Source organism: Stylophora pistillata, chromosome 5 (assembly GCF_964205215.1).
Source record: "Stylophora pistillata chromosome 5, jaStyPist1.2, whole genome shotgun sequence".
NCBI lineage: Eukaryota > Metazoa > Cnidaria > Anthozoa > Scleractinia > Pocilloporidae > Stylophora > Stylophora pistillata.
This window is the reverse complement of record NC_142523.1, coordinates 6,906,002-6,929,779: the sequence shown is the minus strand read 5'-3', so window position 1 is coordinate 6,929,779 and position 23,778 is coordinate 6,906,002. Positions and strand designations below refer to the sequence as shown.

The 23,778-nt window shown below is 37.7% G+C and overlaps 1 protein-coding gene across 8 annotated transcripts; it reads right to left on the bottom strand.

The window, feature by feature from the left end:
* Nucleotides 1-23,364, bottom strand: LOC111325040 (sonic hedgehog protein). 8 transcript variants are annotated; one of them, XM_022928741.2, is made up of 5 exons: nucleotides 23,120-23,364; nucleotides 5,515-5,669; nucleotides 4,812-5,202; nucleotides 3,470-3,740; nucleotides 1-3,113 (listed from the first exon to the last, which is right to left on the bottom strand). In XM_022928741.2, exons 3-5 carry the CDS (start codon nucleotides 5,127-5,129, stop codon nucleotides 2,476-2,478), a joined length of 1,227 nt encoding a protein of 408 aa, XP_022784476.1. In that variant the 5' UTR covers nucleotides 5,130-5,202; nucleotides 5,515-5,669; nucleotides 23,120-23,364; the 3' UTR covers nucleotides 1-2,475. The 8 variants fall into 8 exon arrangements, with proteins under 8 accessions (XP_022784476.1, XP_088617200.1, XP_088617197.1 ...); XM_088761074.1 differs by having other exon boundaries at nucleotides 1-3,110; nucleotides 23,120-23,345; XM_088761071.1 differs by lacking the exon at nucleotides 23,120-23,364 and adding an exon at nucleotides 21,269-21,417.
* Between the last annotated feature and the right edge of the window lie 414 nt (nucleotides 23,365-23,778).

Sequence of the window (23,778 nt, the reverse complement as noted above, 5' to 3'; positions counted from 1 at the left end):
TAATAGTACAAACTTTTAATCGTTAAACAAATAACCAATATAAGTTTGTTTGGCAAACGATTGATGAATAAATATAAGCAAGGGAAGACTCTTTCTTGGTAGATGTACATTAAGTCGTTTAAAAAAATTGATCAATTATTTACAATGGATACTCATCAAACAGAGATATCTGTCACCATCTTCTAAAGTTAGTTGTTTACACAGGGTGTTCGAAATCTTTTAAGTAAGCTATACAATTACAGTACCTTCGAGATTATACAATTGAACCGCGAAATAATTTTAAAAACTCCGGCTGAATTTTGTCAACATATATTTTTCATTGAGGTAAGAAGCAAATTTATCAAGCTACAAACTAACGTTAAAGAAAAAAATACATAATATTGTCTCCTCGTTATCCTATCAATTGGAATGAAATGCTTTTCAACCTATCGTAAACAAAATAAGAACTACGTATGATGCACGATCCTCGCAGTAGAGAGCGCTATTTATGCAATAGCGAAAATTAGACCTGGAAAAAAAACTATAACCGCAGTTCAAAATTTATGAACTTCATATACTCATCGTATCCAAAATAAGAACTACGTAGATTATCCACCGTTGGACGCAGGTTACATGCTCTCCTACGTTTGTTGCCAGTTGTTACTCGAATGGAAATTTAATTGTTTACCACTTTGATTTCCCTGGTTTAAACGGATAAAACACCATTTAATCCTAGGTCCATATATAAAGTGCCAAAAACTATGTTTTGATCAGCAGATATCTCTCTCTCGCTTTTAGTTTACATAATGGGTCACATTCCTGCAGAAGGGAGGGTAGTTAAAAATTCAAGCAATTTGCAAAGTTTTTTCGAAGAACAAATTTTTAACCGTGATGGAATATCCACTTTGAGAGATCTGCAACTGGACTGTAGTAAAATAAGCGCTTATATCAATATTAAACGGGATCGTTTTTTTACCCTTTAAACTTTAAGAGTGACTAACATCTAATTTATCCTTAAAATATCACCAAGGGGGTACTCGATATATTCCTGGGTGGGGAGGTGCGGCGCGGCCCCTCATACCCTGACCCTGTTTAAGACAAATATCGCTGATTTTCCTACCCTGTTTAAGACAGAATTCCGATTTTTGATACCCTGTTTAAGACAAAAATCTCGAAAAACATACCCTGGCTGGCCGCACGTCCCCATTAAGCCCTTATAAGGGAGTACCCCCCCGGGAAATATCACCCCAGAATCAAACATTAGGGTCATGAGAATAAAGGAAATGATCACTAACTAAAGAAGCTCTTAATTGCCAAACAAATTCTCCTTGTCAGCGCGTTAGAAAATGTATAGACGACAGTATGGAGAATATGCCTACTGATGTTAGGGTGTACCGGTGTAAGGGTCAAATTATTTTCTGTAAAGCTTTGTCAAATCATTAATTCATTAGATGCAATAACGACAAATATTTCGTTGAGACGGAACTGTCATGGTTTGAATCACAAATTTAACAGATAATTCAACTTTTGCAGTATAAGTGGTTTTCCTGATTTAAATTGTCTAGATTCATATCATACTCTGCATTTTTTCAATAGAATTGTAATAAATACACTTAGAAAAAAGTATTTGTACAAACCGACTAAAGGTATTTCGTTCCTCAGAGGAAGAAATACAATTATACAATTTCTACTAGTCTTGAGAAGGGAATTTCATGTGTTCATGAAATGAGCAAAATAGCAGACAGAGGGCACGAAAAGGTCATTCTGATCAACTGTTCAGCATTTGCAGAAACCGTAAACTGAAATTAAGGGCCTTCTTCGAACAGTGGCCAGTGCTCCGACTCGAAACACCTTATCACAATATGTATTTACATCTGGGCTACTTTACCTATAATCAATTTTCTCAATGAATCAAACCACTCTGATATTTTTGTTGCCTCTACTGTTTGGGTGTAGTTTTTGCTAAGTTACTCATAACGTCCAAAATATTTTACAAGACTAAACGCTGTATGTATACGTCATACGAACTCCCTGAGCTGCGGGCTAAAGTTTAAGGTAGCCAAGGTAACGAGTTCATAAGTAAACTGATAAGTGCTGTCAGCGGGGTGCCAATGGCAGGCCATAATTAGCCTAATTATCATTGTATTTATCAGTCATATTCAATAAAAATCAAATAATTCAAAATGCAAAGGTCCGATGCCGAGAAATTGATCACGGCACTCTTCTGAGCTTTAAATTCAAGATGTCTCGTCAGTAATTCCAAGAATTATCACAGTTTTATGAGGTTTCACCATTTAGAAACTCTGCTGCTTCTGATATTTTGATGCTGCCAAGTATATAGATAACACTTGAAAGTCGACATAGAATAAACCACATTGCTGTGAACTGAAGCGGCACGTAGAGTCGTTTCTAGCCTTTACACATGATATCCACTGCCTCCACCTTGGTCAAGATCACAGGTGCCATAATGAAAGGCTTAGCTTTTGGAAGTTTTCACTAGTTTCCCGAGGCAATTTCATACCAACTTGTGTAAATTTCATGAAGGGTTCTTGCATACCAATGCATACCTGAGCTATTGTGAGCAGTGATGCCCGGGAAAAGCCAATCTGCAAACCTCAGTGGGGCAAAACTCCAATGAGCTAATTCATGATTGGAAATTACGGCATAACACGAGCAAAGGACGTTATCAACTAAAATGTTTCCAGTTTCCGTGAGTGGTGCGTATGCCCCCTTAGCTGTGCTCCGTTTGACTCCACTCACGCGTCCAGCTGTGAATTTCTCTAAACCAGCACCGTTTCGGACGTAAACAAAGTCTCCGACTCTTAAGTCCCGAGCAAAACGCACCGACTCCAGTGGCGAATGTTTGTTTAGCTGATAGATCAAATGCGATTCCGTAATTGTCACTTCAGCCTCAGGGTTTCTCGTCTGGATGGATAGATACTCACTTGAAGTGTTGGGTTTAATGTCTAGAAATGTCACCACTCTGCTGTAAACTATGCGACCACTTGTATCCATGGCTGCAACCTTGTCCCCAATTTTAAGCTCCTTCATAGTCTTTGTACGTCCTCCTTCGAGGCGGACAGAAGCTATTTCAGGAAAGCAGTTGTAACTCAACCTTTCTTTTTCAGCATCTTCTTTGAAAAAACAGAGCCTTAAATCAGTCAATCAGAATGATGACGTAGTTCATTTTTCAAATTCTCTTTCAAATAACTTTGAAACAAATAACCGCTCGCTTTCAAGTTTTTAAAGCCTACGTAGACCTTTCTGATATTGGTATTTTGTCACCTTTATTACTTCGTGTATACCAAAAAGAACACTGTATGATTAATATTTCGCCCCAAATGAATGAATGCCTCAATGAATGTCAATAAGAAAAAAAGAGATCAGCAAACCCATCTGGGAAGGGAAGCAATAGTCCTCCAAGGTTTAAGCTAAGACGGGATAAGCTCTGCAGTTATGCGAGCCAGTCTCATATGTATACTACACCCACCAGTTTTAACAGATGCGTGAATGTAGCTTCTAGTTGCATAATAAACCCAATCGAATCCGGCCTCATTGGCCATCCTCCCTAGCTGAGGGTATTTAGCCCTATCAAGGTCTTCTGTGGTGATGTCGACAGCTCGTCCTTCATGGTGTAGAGAGTGCTTGCCATGGTGGTGTTTTTTACCACTGTCTACATCGTAAGCATCGATAACTCGGAGCCTGACGCCCCATTTTGTTTTCACTGCAGCTGCTAGAATGGCGAGTTTGTCTTGGCAATTCTGAGTAACAAGTAAACAGTAAACAAACTGTGTTAGGGGTAAAAGCTATCATAGTAATATTGACTACTGGGCATAATTTTCAGCCAGGCTACGGTATTATCGATTAACATGCAAGGACACCGCAAATGTTTTCCCCATGAGCTCTCTAGATTCTAAGTTAACAAAACTGAAGACAGCACGTGCACTTTCTTGCAGTCCCCAATCATTATTTGATGAGTCAATTACGTTCTTATTTCAGTGTCCTTGGTTGATAATCGAATTATCGCTTGCAATTGTTTAAAATGCTCTTTCTTAAAAATAAGCTGTAATTCTATCGACATGCACTGCTCACAAAATGCTTTGATAATCTCAAATGCTCCACTAAGCAGGTAAGCTCTAATGGGACAGGAAATGCCGTTCTTTGAAAAAACGCATGAATTGTAAAGCAATAACCACTACTAACAAAAACAAAGCTTAACATTTAGAACTTCAGAAATTCGGTTCGGAAAGTTGATTCGAGAACTCGATCAACGTATCATCGGTAGTCTTACGTCTGGGAGTTAAATAACATTTTCATTTTAAAAGCTTTACTTTTGTATGAGGTTTTTCGATGTGGTACAATTTCCTTATAAAATGGAATAAAACCTTGAAATAACAGTTTGCTGTTGTGCAGAAAAACAACAGATAAACAAGAAATGAACTTAGATGGATAAATACATTATGATTAACACAGATTTCAAATGATGACAAGCAGAATTTTCCCAGTTACTCTGTCATATAGCCCCTTGAGTTTTCGATTTCTAACCCGTGCAAAATTTGCGATCAATAACATTTTACCGACACTTTCGAAACGAAGCAAAAGTAACGAATTTTTACGACCGGTTAACGCTTATTATCTGTATGTTAGCATTTAGCATTTAACATTTAAAATTGCATGGGAATACCATCCCAAATATAGCGAATTTGTCTATGTATGGCCGTACATGAAGCAAGTAATCCATTTATGGGTAATGAAACCAGAACATTTGATTGATTACTCTCTAGCATTTAGTCGTAATTTTGGGAATAATCCGACATTTCAACAACGTTTACCTTGGTCATTCTTCTATCATCTTCATTTTTTTCGTCGTTTTTGAAAACGATATCTGTGTTAAAGTTTTCCTCCAATTCACTTCTCTTTACTCGACCGACATATTCTCCACTGGCTTGTATTGAGGTCTCCTCCACATCAGGGATTCTTTGTCGAAACTTCATCGGAGTCCTGGAACGAGTATTTGTTCCGGTTGGCCCGGGACCACAGGCCAGAAGGCTTCCACACACAAACGAAATAATCGCCAAAGTAAAATATACTTGAGGAACAGTAGGCAGTTTGGACCACAAACAAACACGCTGATACAAGCGGAATGTCATCTTTCTTTTGAGGAGCTTTAACTGAAGTACGAGATTGATAATGTTCTCAGAAGGCGCAGTGTCGCCGATCACTCTAATTAAGAAAATAAAGAAATAGCCAGTGTTCAAAATCCTGTATTCATCAATGTACTAGAGAGAAAGAGGGAATGCTATGGAGGCAAGGAAAACCTCGTAGCGCTCTACGACAACATCAATTGACTTTGCGTTATAAGCGTTCAAGAAGACAATACAAAACAATAAAACAACTACTTAGACGGAGCGAGAACTCCAAGCTATTTCAAAAGCTGCCGATCTGTTGGCGACAAGCCTGGATTCGTAAAGTAAGATCAGCGTCAATAGTTCCTCTTTGAAGAGGGACGAAGCTCTTGACTTACATCAGACTTACCAAAAGAACTGAACAAACTTCTCTGCATCGTAATAAATATCAGGTCGTCTTCGTAACTTGATCGAGTACTGAAACCCTCGGGCTTGTCTTTGGCATTTTTGGACCCCTGGTGGTAAAGTTTTTTCGCTGGATAAAATCGGCAACCACAACTCCACCTTATGAAGGGAATAAAACACACAAAACTCAGTGATTTGTGAATCAATCTAACGTTGCACTCTGGGACGTCATTAGAAGACAATATCAACTATGAGCAGGAACAAAGCTGTACTGCTTTCTAATCACCAGTCTTGCTAATTTGTTGGTGAATGTCAACGAATAGTAGTTTTACTAAAAGGTTTTCATGTTTAATTAGTGCCAATGTACATTCGTGACTTGAGAAAAGACAATTAGAGAACTCTCGATGGATCAATCACCTTCCCTGTTAATCTCATCGAACTTCGAAGTGAAACGGTCGTGAACCCTCCACACCTCTGACAGACCTCTGCACGCTTCGGCTGGACAAGGATAACTCAAGTACTAGTTTTCTCGCGCTTTTAAGGATGAATTTAATCAAATTAACAGCAATTAGAAAATCCAGTCATAACTGTCTTTGTACTTGAGATTTAAACGACAACAGAGATTTTGCTGGAGACTAATTTCAACATTTCAGGTCTAATCCGCCAAACGCGAACGACCACATATGATAAGGTTTATCCGCTTGGAGATCTTAGATAAATTTTTCGACCGATCTGATATCTCACTGATATGCATGTTTTGAACCTCAAATAAAAAGTCTTAAATACTTTATGTCAAAAAGCTTAAAACTTTAACGGCTGTAAGCGCACTAAATCTTCAGCTTCCTTGCGTAAGTTGAATATTTCACTTGGATTTTGTCAAAAAGCCAGTTTAATTATAATAGTATTATCAGCATTAAAATACAAAAAACTCAAAGCAAACAAAAACGATTGAAATGAAAATAAAAATAAAAAAGTACAATACAAAACAGTCTACTTTGGGGGAACGAATTGCTTTAACGAACAAGGTCAGAGGACAGCGCGGTTTGAGTTTCTTACTGGCCCAAATCAACTACACAGCAAATAAATCAAAAGCTTTTTTTAATTGACATCTTAAAGCTTCCTTTCCTTTGTTATCATTTGCGTTGGCGGAGCGTCTAGTCATTCATTCTTCCTATTGCTTTTATATTATCTGGGTTATAAAAAAAAAACAACGATCGATAAAAATAGCATTTAGTTCAAAAATAGCGGCTTGATTAAAATCACAGTTCAGCCCTTCTTTGTGTTCCTCCTCTCATTAAAACGCCGGGCCATTTTGCTCTTCAGAGAAAGTTTTCAATTTTCAGCTGTAAGTTCATGTAAAAAATTCACCTTGATTATATGATTAGCTGTTAACATTCTTTACAATTTGAAAAACAGGAGCAATACTTCGGTTGCATTAGAGTCCCTTTCGGTCCATACATGTTCTTTCCTTGAGTAAGTATTTTCTTTTGTTCAAACCAAACTTAACTTTGTATCAAAACAATCCTCGTGCCATTTTTACCATAGAAGGGCAATTGGTAAGGGCCGATCCAAACTGAAATATTTCAGTATCAATTTAAAAAATTCCAAGTCTTTGTCAAATCCGCAATTATCTGGTAAGTCCGCCCGCCATTCAGATGTAGATCCACCCAATCGTTTCAATAGAGTTAACGGTTGAAGGACCGGAAGAAATACATGAAAGTATTGCAAATAAGTTTTGGATTACGTTATAAATTTCACGAAAAGTTATTTCGGAGTTTATGATTTCCGTTTCGTATTTTCGTAAAATATAGATGAAAGCTGCCTGCACTGGTAACTTTTTTAAAAAAATTGAAAAACTACGGCAGCATTTCGTTAGTATTGGAATTCCCAGAAGTCCGAACGTGTTTTTCGACATATAATTTTCTTCTGCCGGCTAATCTTAACTTTTTGACAACAGCATCATTTTCGTCTACCATTTTTAACGAATAAAGATAAAAGGCAGAGCCAATCTGAACGGACATATTTCAGTGTTGATTCCCGAAATTCCAAATCTTTGTCAAATCGACAGTTATCCGGCAAGTCCGCCCGTCCTTCAGTTGTAAATCCATCAAATTTGTTCAAATAAATATCACAAGTTGAAGGACCGGAAGTAATGAGTTAAAAATGTTACAAATAACTTTAGGATTTCGGTATTAATTCATGGAGTTACTTCGGCATTGATGATTTCCGGAATAAAAACAGTCTTTGTCTATTTCGAAATTGGCTCTAGCCAGCGCTACGTATATCCTAAGCGGAAAAAAAAAACAATTTAAACTTTTGACCGGTAAAAGTATCAACATAAAGCTGAATGACTGACACAAAGACAACTGTAAGTGTGTAGGGCTCGTCAGAGACCTAGAAAAATGGCTGGAATTTGAATATGCCCATAAGATTTCGAAAAAGCAATTTGGGTCTTAGACAAAGTTGTATAACGGTAATTGAAAAACGTTATTCTGGTGGATAATGAAACAATACATACTTCTGGATTCGAAAAGTAACTTGAATTCTTTTTTTTTTTTAGATGACATAGCACTTCAATCTAATAACTTTTCATTTGGATATATCGACAAAGTTGAAATGGTAAATTGGCCACCGTAACGATTACAAAAGCTGACGTTTCGAGCGTTAGCCCTTCGTCGTCGGAGCGAATAGAGGAATTGTGGGTTGTGTGTGCTTTTAAAGGCAGAAAATGGAGCTACGTTATTAGTGGGAACGTGGCAACGAGAAAAACACGAATAAAGTAGTGGAATGAAAAGCGTTCGTTGATCCCTGTGGGATTTAGACTGCCGGTCTGAAAGATGAGCTTTTGTTCAAGAGTTTGACGGCTTTCCGTGCTACCTAAGTGTAAGGAAAGACCGCAGATTGCCATATGTTGCTTAGAATGATTAGGTAAATTAAAATGTCTAGCGACTGGTTTCGATGAGTCCTTGTCATTCTTTTCCACGTCTCGAGGGTGTTCTCGGAATCGGTCACCTAGTCTTCTGCCTGTTTCGCCGATGTATATCTTTTTGCAATAAGTGCAAGTTATGCATAACTTGCATAACATATCTAAGCGAATTATAAAATGTCTGCCATAATGCAGCAATGTAATGACTTCAGCGGCAGTCAAAATAAAGACGTTAGGCTTTCATGGGAGACTAACATCCACAATAAAAAAATAAAAAAAAAAAAAACGCCTTCAAATATTACCTCTCCGTTGATAGTTTGAAAAAGATACATTTACCAAATAAAAAAGGGACATTTTGAAATTAAAGCTAATAATGACGCTTATGAGTTAGCAACATAACAATAATGGTAAAGTTTGAACACGTCCTCTCGAGCAAAGGAACATCTCCATTTGTTTCCTCACGATTGTAGCTTGGAAAACTGAACCATTACGTTAATTCGAAGTAGTGAAAGAGCTAGAACGTTTTTGTTTTGTGAAGACAAGTATGCACAGAACATACATGTGAAATTTATCTTAGTTTCCAATGGAAAAGAGGAAGCTACAGAGCGAATATTCTAAACTGAATATCTTATACCAATGCACTAAAGAGACGTTACGTCATGATTTCTGGAGTCACTACTAACGTCAAAACCTTGCTCCTAATTCCTTAAATCGTCTGACTCTGCAGATGTCTACCACTATATTGAACTGAATGAAGTCAACCGGTGTTATCAATCACATCAGAGTCATTGAAGTACTTCCATACTATCAGACAGCGAATTTCGCTTTTTTACGGAATCGCAAATTATGGGCAATGGAGTACATAGACGTGACGGACTGAAACTTTTTCACGGGCAAGGAATTGGAGTCAAATCGCAACGACTGTTCATTCTATTTCACACTGACTGATCTTGTGATTGACAAATTTATGTGCGAGTGTCCCAGGCAAATGGGTACAAGTAACATTTCGATCCTTCTTGCTTTTCCTTTGGAAATAGGGATCCATATCCTGTTTTGTTAGAATCAGAATTTAACAACACATAATAATAATCTGAAGTTCCAACAGCTAGCCCTGACGAAATAAAAGTTAACTTACTCAAAAGAGTTCCTTCCTTAAATGTTGTTCGACAATGCTGTTGCTGGAATTGAAAATCCCAACTTCAAGTCCCATAATCTTAAGATATTGCAATCTTATGATATTGCAACCTTTATATATTGCAACGCGCCATAAACTTTGTCCCTCACAGCGTGAGCGTTCAATCTGATATAACTGCTACAGAAAAAAAAAAAAAAACACTCTCTTAAAAGGATTTTGAGTCGACACAAAGATGGAACATTGCAACTCGAGGTTATATTTCTTTAATTACCTCTAATCTCTATGGGAAATATGCACGGCATAAACAAACCAATCAAGTGTTTAAAAAAAACTTCAAGTGGTCACGCGCCTCTGTATCAACAGGTGTTTACTCATAAGTTCGCCAAGTTAGATGAAATGTTTTTAAAGGGGAGATTTTTAAAGGTTTAAGGTCTCGGAGAAGAATAAATAGCAATGAAATAATGTACCTTGCGTCTAAGTTCCCTTGAATAAAAGGTGAGCACCACCGATATCCGACCCTTACGGTTCCGAGACAGCCACTTACGCTTTAAAGGCTCGTTTTGTCTCAATATTTTGTCTAATCCCAAAATATCGACGACAATACTCTATTTTGTCGGGCGCGTAGGACATCTGTATCACCTAGCAACGTACAATGTCGTTACATCCAGACGTAATCACCTTACAACCTTGTTATCTTCTTCTTATTGCAAACAAATCACTGCTCCGAGATGTTTTTGTTAAAAGATAGATTATTGGTAAGAGGAGAAAATAAAAAAGAAATTTTAAAAAATTCAGCAGATATATTATGCAATGATCACCTTCCCTGAAGGGAGAAGATGTAAGTAGAAATACAAAACCACCGAACACTATTAAAGGTGCAACAGGAAGGCTTTATTTTAGTCCTGAAAGAGTAAAGGAAATTACTTGAAAATTTGTGAGAAAATCTTGTCAAGTCTAAACAATAAACCTGTCGACAGATTTCGCAAGACTGTCGGAACTTGTCTCTTCCAAGTAACCTAAATTTTAGCTCCGTTCTCCTTTCTCTTTTAAATTTCGCTATCAAATAAAGAACATAAAATGTTACATCTTACATAAAACGATATGGATTCCTTGTGTTCGATTTTCCAATGATTCTTGAGCCTGCACTAAATATACTGTACTTCTAAAAATAAGGAAACCTCAAAAAAACAATTTACTTCAAACAAGTTTGGACTAGTGGCCCACCCTCGAAGCGATGACACACTTAGTTGGAATATAAAGATAACTGAACAATTAAGTAGTTACAGGGGGTTAAACTGATTTACAGACTCCCTGGTTGAACAGTTCCAATTCCAATCAAATCAAAATTGTTTGAAATTAAATTGATAAATCGTCAATCTAAAGCTTTAAGATAATAATAACAGCTCTAACGCTTTTTGTCGATATTTTGAAAAACTAATTTTGCAGAGGGAAAAGTGGTTTACAACCACCCTAGCACGACTAGGATGTTTTTTTCGTTCTAGCATGTAATCCTAAGCAATGGTCTGAACGAAAACTATTATACAGTACTTCTTAATTCCTCATTGTCAGTGAAGCGCTTTTAAAGAAGAACTTCACTTGTACGCGACTAAGTATCAGTTTTTTTTTTTTAGATGGAACGTCTGTGCTGTAGTATTTCCTTATTAAAAGTTTCAAATGAGAAGATCAGCCGAGCTAGCCCTACCGATATGTGCCCATCCAAATGAAGTTTCTATTTCATGATGTAACATTTCAGTCATTCGCAATAGAGTTATAATCGACAATTGCACTAAAATGAATGCCTGGTCGTGTGTCATGGGCTTATAAGATCAAGCTAATTCCTTATTTCCCTGCATTGTATCCGCTGTTTTCGTGGAATTTGAGCAAAGAATTCCAAAACCTTTCGAAAAGATACCTTTTAATTTTTTTTTTTTTCGTCCACTTTACTTCCGGTCACTCCCGACTGAAGATAAGGGCATTACAGTTCTTTATCGTCCATTAATTATTGAAACAGAATGATTTAATGCGATGAAAATAATTACGCCGACGGAATTCAGGAAACAAAGACTTTTTAGAACGTAGAGAACGCCCCAGAAAATGATCGCAATTGATAGCTATCTCAGACATTTGCATACGTCGCGGCGGCTAAGAGCTCAAGCCTCACATTATAAAATCACAAATGTACAACAAGAAGTCAATGAGTTCGAGCATAAGTAACACTGTTACTCAATTTGGAAATCCTGAGGAGGTGCACACCGTTGTGTGACCAAATGACCTTTGTTTCTGCCACGATTTTTAGAATCATGTCTGACCGGATGTTTAGAGAATGTTTAACGTTACGTTACGGAGAATAGCATGTTTGGAGAATGTTTAACGTTACGTTACGGAGAGTAGCATGATCGAAGTTTTACCATGCACCACAACGATTGGACAGAGCTTCGCGACGGTCGGTAAGAAATATTACAAGGAGAGGTTGTTCGATTTCTTACGTTTCTGATAAACTGATAGGCTTTCAGAGATACACGAAACAAAAGTAGTTTGAGGATACGAGCTAAAAAAACATTAAACTGACTAACAAAAGGTTATTTTTAAATACTGAACTTAACCGCCCTACAGTAATTATCAATTAGTGACTTACTGAATAAAAACACGAAGTTAGAAAAACAGGTATCGGACTAATTCTCACTTTAAGTTCATGAAGGCTCTCTTATATTTCTTACAATTGAGACTGAAAATCGACCATTAACCTACAAATCATGAAAGCCTTAAGAGTGAAAAGCGTTCATACGTATGCTTTGCTTGGATCTACATGCATTCTGTTGCAAAAGGACAAAAGTTCTCGGGGTTTCGTATCGTATGACCAGCAGTTGGGTTTGGAAAAATGAAATGCATTTTGTACTTGCAATTGTAAAAGTCGGATCTTAAAGGTTAATAAGTTGTACTACATGATGAGTCCTGATTATTTTTTAAAGTGAATCTTAGCTGAGTGAATAAATGGCTAGAAGCATCAACTTCATATCGTTTCTAAACAGTTAAAACACCTGATTACACTAAAGCAAACCCTTGTGTTAAGATTTAAAACAAACACTCAGCTTAAATGCAATAGTCGGAGTGAGCTTGAAAGCCCTATCTTTAATTTTAGAGATAGAAAAAGAAAATATAAGTTACCGTCATATCACTTCGAAAGATAAGGTAGTAGATATACAGCTAGGGAGTTAAGAATTTCTCCGATGCGCAGCAGTGTTGAAGAGCTAACATGGAAAAATGAGAGCTATAGTCAAATCTGCATGAAAATAATGGCTTCCATACCCCTATTTGAACCTATCCCGAATACAATCAGCAAGCAACGACAAATTAAGGTCGAATCAACTTAATGGCCTGCTCCCAGTTGGCTGGTTAGCTCAATTGGTAGAGCGCTGCACTAGTATCGCAGAGGTCAGTGGTTCGAATCCCGTACAGGCCTGATTTTTTTAAGTCTGATTTTCGCTATTGCATAGATAGCGCTCTCTACTGCGAGGATCGTGCATCATACGTAAATTAAGGTCCGTCTCTCTGCTTTGTACCTTCAGTTGTAGACACTGTTACTTGGATCACTTGCTTCTTCCCCACCCTCTTGGCCTTTTCCCACCTCAGTGCTGATCAACGGTCGCACTAATTCTGTTCCGTGATCAGCACTTGAAAACACTCGGCCGGCATTGACATGGTCTGGAAAAAGGCATCTGTTACGACAGATGCGACTGGAGTGCAGATCACTTCAACAATTCATCAGTACTTATTCGCCTGGGAAAAGAGATAAGCTGTACAAAACCGAAGTGTGTTGCACGCTCGGCTGGAAAGGACATGAAACAGGCCTGAACTTCGACCTTCGCAATTATTCTCTTCGTTATCACATACCTCGTCCAATTTCGATGTTTAAGGAATTTTTTTCATCCAATTAGTTGGACAACAGATCTTCTTTTTGTCATTTTTTGGCATATTATTTAGCGTGATGTCTAAGAACAGGCATCTAATATATGCCCAACTATAGTGCCCTAACTTCCTAATGGCTGCAACACTTTTCCTGAGTGTTTCTTTTGTGTGAGTAAAGTGTGATTACTCTGAATTGCGTCTACGCAGCATTTATTGTTAAATATCAACGACAACGATTTTAAGCCATGGAATTTTCACTTTCACTCTCAAACGTAATTATTCAGTCCAATCCTATAAGTAAACAGGTTTGAAGGTATTTGTAATGTTACTTCATACCGCTCCATCACGTTCTCCTATTTAATCTGGGCGATTTTCTTAAACCATGGTTGATGTAATTAGCTTCCTGTTTGAAGAATTTTATAATAACGAGATCATAACAGGAGTTATTTTTGAGATATTCGTCCTCAAATCAATTTGGACTTAGCCCTGCGAACACATCCATTAAACATGTTACTCGTATATTAAGGTACGTAAACTGACAAACGCGATTTTAGGAATCCTTAGTTAATCGGTTTAGAAAACTAAACAGGTTATCAAGAAATACACTAAGACAAAACATTTGCAAAAGGACTTTGGTGTTCACGTGGGATAAACATGATACCAGGTGATTACCAAATCTTGATATTTCATATACAAAAAAAGCTCCGGGATCTTATCCCAGCGAACGCTTCGCGTGCAAGCAGACGCTTCGTTGCGACGGTCGAAAACAAAGTTATCCGTAATGAGCACCATATATTTGCTTACTTCAAAAAGGAGGATTTGATGAGCAATTTATCACAATTAACCTTTTCCCACAAATTCTCTCAAACAAAATACTTAAGTAATTATACTTTAATGGAAGTTTATCTCAAAACCGCTAAAGGGCCAAAAAAAATGCTTCAAGACTAAAAATAATCACTGTCGGAAAAAAAAAATACTTTCAAGATTTAGTTAAAAACTTGAATAGTCAATTAGATTGTTTTCATTTGTTGTTAGATTATAATTCCTTTATTCACAATGTGGATAAAAACTCAGCCCTTAAAGGACATGTTGAACAGACTACTTCTGCTACGCAGAAGCAAAGTTTGAGCGGGGCATTTGATATCTTCCATCTCCAGCAACAAAAGTTCACGACATAAAATGTTTTCAGTTAACACCCCATGGCTATTTCATTTCTTTTCTTCAAAAAGTCAAAATACCAATCAGAGAAAACGTAGTGCGTTTTACTAGCTGTGGGGAACCTGACTATAAATGTCATGTGACAAGGGTGTCTCTAATGGACTTCGTGATTGTGCTTAACCCAGCTTGATCTTTCGACCAGCTTTATATTGTGATATTTTTTCTTTTATTTGTGTCTCTGAGAGTGCAGTTTTTCCCAGGAAGCCCTCACTCACTGCGTCAAAAGAAGAAAGAAAAAGGACCAGACGTGACACCTTGCACGCTAGAGACTGAGTATTGGCTCTGTGAAAACACAATAACGTCAGGCGATTTATAATTAATACAAACAGCTGTTTTGAAAGGGCGGCAATATTGAAAATGCTGCTCTTGCAGCGAAGTGCACAAATTTAAGTGATCTCTCTGAGTAGAAGTACCGCTTGAAGATTCGTCTTGTTTAGTCAGGAGCATCAAAGAATATCTTGATAAAAAGACTTTCTTTTGTCTTGCAGACGACATTTTCACGAGTCCAAATCTGAACGAAACGGTCGGAATCTGTATACAAAGAGGAATTTGGCTAAGACCGATATATAGTTTTGTAATTGAGCTCTGCATGTTCGTTCGTCAAAAAATAAATATTTCTTTATCAAACAGTCTCGTCTTCAAAATGACTGCAGAAAGATAAGCCATTTCTCCACACAATCAGGGAGTTACTCTCAACCAATCAGTGAATTCAAGTTCTCCTTAAGGTTTGAAGTTAAAAAAAAACTTTGTCACGTAAGGATTTTTTTTTTTCAGTGAAGGGAAATTTTTAAAACGAATACCCTGAAGAGCATAGGACGACGGCTATCCAATATTAGGGACCTTACGCAATCAGGACTGCAACGCCAAGGAAGACTTCGATTAAAAAAATGAATTTCTACTCTTAGTTAGAATTTAAAAAATGGTTGCAGGAGCTTACTGTCTTATACGGCGCCACAGCTCAACTTCAGCATGACGAATAAAAGTAGCGTTGAGTTCCAAATGGAAATTAAAATAATTTGCCGTCGCGGTTTCGGTTCGCAGACGACGCAAATTTTGGCGATTTCATGTTGTTGTTTTGCATAGGACGGCTAAGAAATGTACAAAGTTTCAAAACGCACGTGCTGAGCTATTGTTCTGCCAATTAGATCTCTTGTTTTTCCACGTCCTCGTTGCCGTCGCCGTCGTGGTGGCGTAAGGTCCCTATTGAGTATGATAATAAGCCTTACAACAGACGAATGAAGAAGAAATAAAAATACTGCTGTGGTTTAAGAAGAGCTTCAAAAAAAGCGACATTTTTTCCCTCACGGTGTTTCATCGTTTTGGTTATTAAAACATTTTGGAAGGAATGGAGGGAAAGTTGGCTTCAAAGAGCGAGCTTAGAAATGTATGAAAGTTAAATTTTTGGCCGCCAAGTTTGCAAGAAGCCAATAGTCGTTCAAACTGATCTAACAAAGATATAATTACACATCAACTTGCTGTAGTAACTTGCAGGATCTTGAATACATTCGATTACAAGCCTAAACAGGCCAATAAACACTTCCATCGTCAACTTTAAATGAAACTCGATAGACATAGTTGCGTGCAACGGTTGTCAAAGAGTGTTTTTTGCAAAGTCTGGACCTTTCGCTTCTAGAAAATGTATCGAGAATCTAATGTCACTCGTAAATCAAGCTTAAGTGGACATTTCCGATTACAATGCATCTATTTTCACCTAAACAGCTCGGTTCAAATTGCAAAAGCACATTCCTTCAGAATTAATTTGGCAAAAGCAAAAAAGCAGCGCAGATTGGACAACCATTGGCCATCACACCAGCATAATTCCACAATGCATTAGGTCTTCTCTACGATAACTGTCGGTGAATCGGAACTGCTAATCTACATCAGTCTTTCTAACGACAAAGGTAAAACGGAATCGAAGATAAAATATGTCGGTCTATAAATTGAATTTAGGAAAGCTTGGGTCTGATATCAGTGTTCAAATGCCTAGCCGTGGTGAGGTCAGTGCGATAACAATCGTATGATAGCGCGCATTGGTTTATCTAGCCCTGCATATGGTGAAGAATTTCCGATTTTACGAACAATTCAGTCGGTATTAAACATATCAGTGAGGAACCATACCACGACCAAAAGGTTGACGCGTCTGCAGTAACAATTGCATAGACAGAACAGTAACACACTAGTCACATACACGGTGTTATCTTTGAAGGCGAGAAGTCAGAAAACACCAAAACTACGGAGTCAGTTCGCGAAACTGTATGGGGTGATTTCCTTGTAGATAAGGAAGAAACTCATCTTCGCGGTTATTATTTCAAGCGGCTGTCGTCAATTTCAAGCTTGCGACTCCTTGAGCCGAAAACATTTGTGTCGATGTGTCTCACTGCATGTAAAAATAATAGCACGTCATTAAGTCCTCTGAATGCCCGAAGATCAGTCAATTTGGTTCAAGTCACAACCGAGTGCTATCTGTCGCTTAATGCTCAGGTTTAATTCTCGCGATGGTCAATCAGTTAGGGGCGAGAAAACTTGCCTAATTCTATCAGAACTGTTTTATCACAAGTCCAGCGTTCACCTGAGCGCTTGCTAAATTCTGCCTCATCCCGCCGAGTCAAATCAACTGATCTTTGCCGGTGAACCTGTGTCATCTCACAACACAAATTTGACGAGTTTGGTTAACCACGATTAAGCAAAAAATCCAAAGCAACAACAAAACTAAACGTGGACGTGCCCTATGCCCACTATTGGTTTCTTTCCAATCGAAACTATTGGCGCACGAGGTTTGGATTAGAAACTCTTCACAAAACAAAATTGGGTTAGAAAAAAATTATTGAAAGCTCTTTCCGTTTTCGACGCGTGGCTGCAATTAACACTTTTAAACGCTTTTAAAAATAACGATTCCTAAAGCTGTTATGTTTGAAGCTTGCGTGAGAGTAGTCGGGTTTCCCGTAGAAGTCAATTGCAGTAAATTTAATCCTATTTAAGAAGTTAAAACATTTCCTCAGCTTTTAAAGAAAAAAGGGCCGTAAAACCCGCTTTCGCGCCAGATATGCCACATTCGGTACGGAGATGTTTTGGCAGAGAGTTAGGCGTTTCTCCTCTGAACTCATGTGAGAGACGTATACAGCCACTTGAAAATCAGTAAATCCAGATATCACCACCGAAAAAAGTCGGTATTCAAATTGCTTCCTCTGAACTTCAACTCAAGGTGCGTTTAAATCACATCTATTTGACAATAGGGGATTCTCAGCCGACGAGTGGTTGTCATTTAGGCTTGATTAGGAATTTCAGATATTCACATTACACTTTTTGTTAGAGTAAATATTTAGATTCAAAACTGGCGTTTGAAGACTGAAATCCGACCAACTGCTTCACTAAAAAGAAACCTCTCCAAATTCCGAGCCTAAACTCCCCCTAAATAAAGCACAGCAGAAAAATTTCATTAGTTCGACATCCGCAAAGAAACAATCGTTATTAACACAGTCAAGGAAGAAAAGAACACAAAGTTATCTTTTTCTTTGATAAGAATGAATTTTGTTCACATGATACATGTCTGGCCACTTATGGGTTTATCTTCGCTTGATACAAATTTTCTAAGGCTATTAACAGGCAAATAGCACAAGAAATTTTCTTGTTCCGACATAACCCTTTATAAAAGTCATCTTGGAAGGAAACAGTTTATCGCTAAAAGGTTACTCAATCCTGCGGAAGAGTTGCGAAAGTGCTTTTATTCAGTTGAATAGGTAGGCAAAAAAAAAAAAAACTATTTGGTAAGTGCAATTTGCAAAAATACCAGCCTTTTATGATTGAAGATAGATCTCCTTTATGATAGCAGTCAGTTTAATCTTTATCCGGAAATTATGTGCTCTGAACTCAAAGCCATAGTTTTATTGCGTGATTGATCCAGTAAAACAGTTTTCCTTTTTCAATAGTTTAGAGCTTTCCGATTAGTTCTGTGATTGTACAGGCGACACGTACCTTTTAGTTACGCACAAAATCTGACTCGAAACTGGGCCATTTAGTGATAGCTCACATAAATAAGCTCACACAAATAAGGGTGTTCTAAATAATGTTAAACAATCACACTTGCAGCTTTCACCGGCTGAGGATAAAGGTCCCAAACAAAACAACCTAGCCAGAGCTGTTCTCAAATGTTTCGGAGGCTAAATGCGACAAACCACGAAATTCTGCTTGCGCGTGCACAAATTTCCCCAATAGATCACGGTTAACGGCGCTACTAAGCGGAACATTAAAGTTTGACTAGCTCACCTTAGAAAGATTTACTTACGTTGACGTACGGTTTCTTAGTTTTTGAAACGGCCGAAGTAGTGCTCGTTTTTATCAGTCCAGTCACAGAACCAGGTCGCGAGTTCTACGATAGCTATGATCATAAACCTAATGCGCTGTCCTTTGCTCATGCACAAGATGTCAAAACATTTGACAATAAACATACACACAGGCGGTACCTTTTAAACATACGAGCCGCGGTAGCTATTAAAAAGAGAAAAATTTGGACTCTAAGTACCTCACCTTTTATCCTCGGTTGTGACAGACATCCGATAAATTCGGATAAATGAAATCAGCTTCTTCTACCCAAATAAGGCTGTATCTCATTGTAATACGTTTTTACTTTTCCTCTTTTCTTGTAAAGGTTTCTTCGGCGAAAATAATCGATCGAGATTACGGGGTCAAAGCTGCTTATCTCAGTATAAAAGAGCCCCCCTTTCCGACTTGATAAGGTGTTGTTTGCTTTCACAAGAAATTGTTTTATATGGCTACTCGTAAACCTTACAGAACTTATAATGATGAGTATTGTTTTCGTCAAATTGCCTAATCAATAGCTGTGGAGCCTTCGAAAAAAATTTGAGACGCACTTTTTTGAAACAGGTGCCTCAGAAATCGCCAGGAACGCTTCAGGCGATACAAGATAGAAAGTAACCCGCAAAGGACATACACCTTTTCGCGACATATTGGTTTGATAACTTGGCATGAACAAATCACTTTGATCTGAACTGTACAACACCACGGAAATGTGATCAGGCTTACTTAATATAAACAGTTTTAGCCCGAGTGTGCGTGGGTGTGAAAACTCACTTCTTCCACATACCTCTATTCCCACTCTGAGCTCATCCGAAAAAAGGGCCGAAGTCTTTTATCTGTAGACCGCCTGATTATTTGTTCCTTTCACGCCGCGGACTTCGCGCACGTAAAAGGACCGTCGGCTTTCTTAACATGAGAACAACGCTGAATCACTTCATTAATTATAACTCGTGCTTTCACTTTGACTCATTAACGAGGAATTACTACAATAATATCATTTCTGAGACAGGATATCTGAACGTTAAATATTACATGTCTGCTCTTTTGATATTAATCATTCCGAGCCCGTATACTTACATATATCGCGCGAAATCCCTTTAAAACTAAAGATTGATGTAGTTCTGATTTCTCCTCACAAAAGTACAATATTGCCGTGGTTATAACTAGATTAGCACCTAGCAGCTGTAAGAAAGTTACTTTTCTGACACTTGTCTGAAAAATGTTCCCATATTCAGTTGAGAGCGTCAGTTCCACCCAGGACAATTGCCATACTGTTCAATTATCCAATTAATAGAAAAACAGCTTTGTTTAAGTAAAAGGTTTCAAGTAATAAAGGAAATAAAAACGATTTACATTTGAAAATGCACAATTATCTCTGAAAATCGCCATTTATGCCGCATTAAATGGCACAAAGAACTTTCCGGTTTTTCATAAAAATCATCTTTTCAACTAAGTGCAAAATGTTATGAAGGAAGCAGTGACTGGAAGGTTTGGAGAATATTTGAAATTATTGCAATTCCCATACGAAGTAATCATCAAAGCGGAAGTGTTACAAATTAGTTACAAATGGAGAACACCAACAATCACAACCGAACATAACTACTGCAGGATATAAATATAATAAAAATAGATACGCACGAATTGTAATATCTGTTTCATTTCATCGGGTGCGCCCACTCATCTTCAAAACTGCGTAGATAACACCGACACGCAAGAAAAATATCACTCTGATATTTTGTCTGCAGCTAGGCACTACCTTAACTCGATTTTGAGGCAGTTTTACTTATTCACTTTGACAATTTGTCGGACAGTCTGCATAGCAAGCTGTTTGGGAGGAGGCTTAAGCAGTGGGCCGCAAAAATGAGCGGTGAAGCTGTAAGAAGAATGGGAAAGAGGGACTCAAAATCGCCAACTCCGGCGTCAAAAGCACCGACGAAGATTATTTATGTAGTCTTACCGCCCTCTTTTATGCTTGAACTAAAATTTGTCGTCATAATTACGAACTGCTCTCATACAATCAATATTTCCATTCTGAAGTCTTTTCTACCTTAAACATTAATTTGGTGAAGAGTTCATTGGCACTACAATTCTGAAAAAAATAGGAAATTACCCTTTGTTTCTAGACTGTTTTTTCATGATTTATCTCAACTTGGCCTTTTCAAAACCAAAGTGATCGAAAGAAAAAAAACACTGAAATCACGAATCAACAGTCTTAGGGACAAAAATAATTTTTACAAAAATTGGTAGTCATGTACTCACCCAGAAAGTGAAACGTCACTGAAAGAGCGTTCTCAATGTCAAATTCTGTAAGATTTCACTTTGATAAATGAACAAAACAATTTAAATGGTCCGACGTAGGAAATGTTCGTCGAATGTTCTAAATTCTACGCTTGAAAACACTTGTCGCTCTGTCTGTACCAATCACAGAAGAGGTTCAAAAAACTAGACACGACAGTTCGCGAGCAGGGATTGGTTGAAACCCACTACGGTATAAGTCTATTGAAACACTGAAACTATATCAAGTGCTGGTGGGTGCTTAAAATGGCTCATACCATTTTCTGTTTTCCCGTCAGCACAAGGTCGGAAAACAGTTCTTTCGGTATCTTCTATTAAATGACCACTACTTAACGGGAACTCGAGAGGAATTTTTTTTTCACCTTTTAACTGTTGTAAAAATCGTTGAAGCTCACTGAGCTTGAAATTATCCTTTACTGCTGTGTGGAAGTTGAACTATGTTTGAAATAAAAACATACTGTGCATGCTAACTAATCGTGGACCCGATACTAAACTCGCGTGGCTCAGACCGACTCCAGACACCCCGGGGCGTTCCTAACGCATCCTGTGTGGTTTACCAACTTGAAAAACCACAAAAGCACTCTCAACAAAGTTCCTTCCTTATTACAGACGCGTAGGCGAACAGACAAAAACATTCTCTCAACAGACAAACACTAATTTGTAAAATCCCGCCTCTCCCGCACGTCCAGGGAGCAAAGGCGAAGAGGTGTAAGATAGAAAAAGGGAGCCAAACTAGACTCTTGGAAAGCAAATTGAAGTAGCTAGTGAATAGTCATGGAGCCACAATATAAAACAATATACAGCTTCAAATTTATTTATAGCAGAACTGAATAGGTATGGAGAAGCCGAAAGAAGGATAAGGAGATGGAAAATTATTTACTGAAAGCGGTACCTTTGGGTATGCTTAATGCTTTAAGGTTTCCTTATATCTGACAAAAGAATCGCCTTCGACGCGAAAGCAACGCATAAGCAACTTCAATGTAACAAAATAACCATGCTTTAAACCATAATGGCTTGACGAACGCGTGACCAATATGTAATTTGTCCTTATAATAGCCAAACGTTGTCAAGCAGAAAGGTAAAGTTAAAAAAAGATTATAAATTGGGAGGTATTTTTTCAATTAACACCAAGTTCTTAGAGAAAGTTCCTTAAGAAAGGCATGGCAAAAAGTAAGGAGATTTGATATTTAGATATAGCGAGTGAGGACGTCAAGTATTTTTCAATATTATTTGAAGCAATTGAAAATCATTCTGCATTTTTTTGTGATTTTTGTGTTTTGGTCTTTTTATTATGTTTTTTTTTTTCTCTTTTTGCTCCTTTGCTAGTCTTAAGTTTGCATGATTATAGCTGAAAAGCTTTATTTGTATGACGAAAAAAACCCACAATACTGCAAAAGGACACAAAAAGTCACGGAGCAATAGAAAGATTCAATGAAAGATCACGAAATAAATTTAAGCAGGATAACAAATATATAAATTTCGACAACTGAGAAGAAGTAAAGTAGAGGAATTCATAGGCTCTGTCACCCTCCATTAATAAAAGGATTTTGACGTGCAGAAGGTTCTCTTCCACCTCTGAAAAGAAACATGCCTTAAAGGAATTGAACAAATTGCCAAAGTCAAGGTCGCCTAAGTGTTCCTCTCCAAGGAAACCAAAAAAAAGATTGCGGAACGAGAATCTTATCAGTCCTATAAGAATCTTCAAGTTATTAGCTTATTTAATAGACCTCCTGCACGTGTACAAAACGGTCCCACAATAATAAAGAAGAGTGAAATTCACATAGAGGTATGATAATTAGTAATTAGAATTGATACCTTGACGTCACGCATCGCTAGTGCGTTTGTCTTCATGTAAAGCACATTCCTTCGCCATTCTTTGCAAGTGGAGGTTTATAAACATCGAAATTCTATCACAACGGGCTTGAACAGCTTTGGTGAACCACAACGGCAAATAGATTCGTTTACCATGCAATAAGTTTGATATTAAACTTCGTGTCAATATACTCATTTTGGAATCAACAGACTAAGAAATTACATCTTAAATTAAATTCGATTTCCACAGTCTCTACGTCAACGCTTAACGTTTTCAATGACGTCCTCAGAGAGACCCGTGATCGCCGAATGAAAAAAACGTCATTGTTTCTGACGAACATCCGTTGTAAAATCAGACAATATTTTTGTTTTGACGCATCATGATACTTACTTACGATTTCGCATCATCAACATAACTTATTTCCACTCCCTAGCTGTTATATCTCATACGTTTTCAAGGTTTTGCTGAGTTGAACAGTCTGAAATAGGATACAAATTAACGTCTCAAGTAAACCTGACTGTTTACATCAAGTGCAAGAAAGAACTCTTCGAAGAGTAATGATGAAATTTTGAATATTAATAAACTGATTTTAGACAGAAAGTCGCCATCAGCCGAGATTAATTTTCAGAGGAGTTCTGTATGAAGTACAACAACTCAGGAC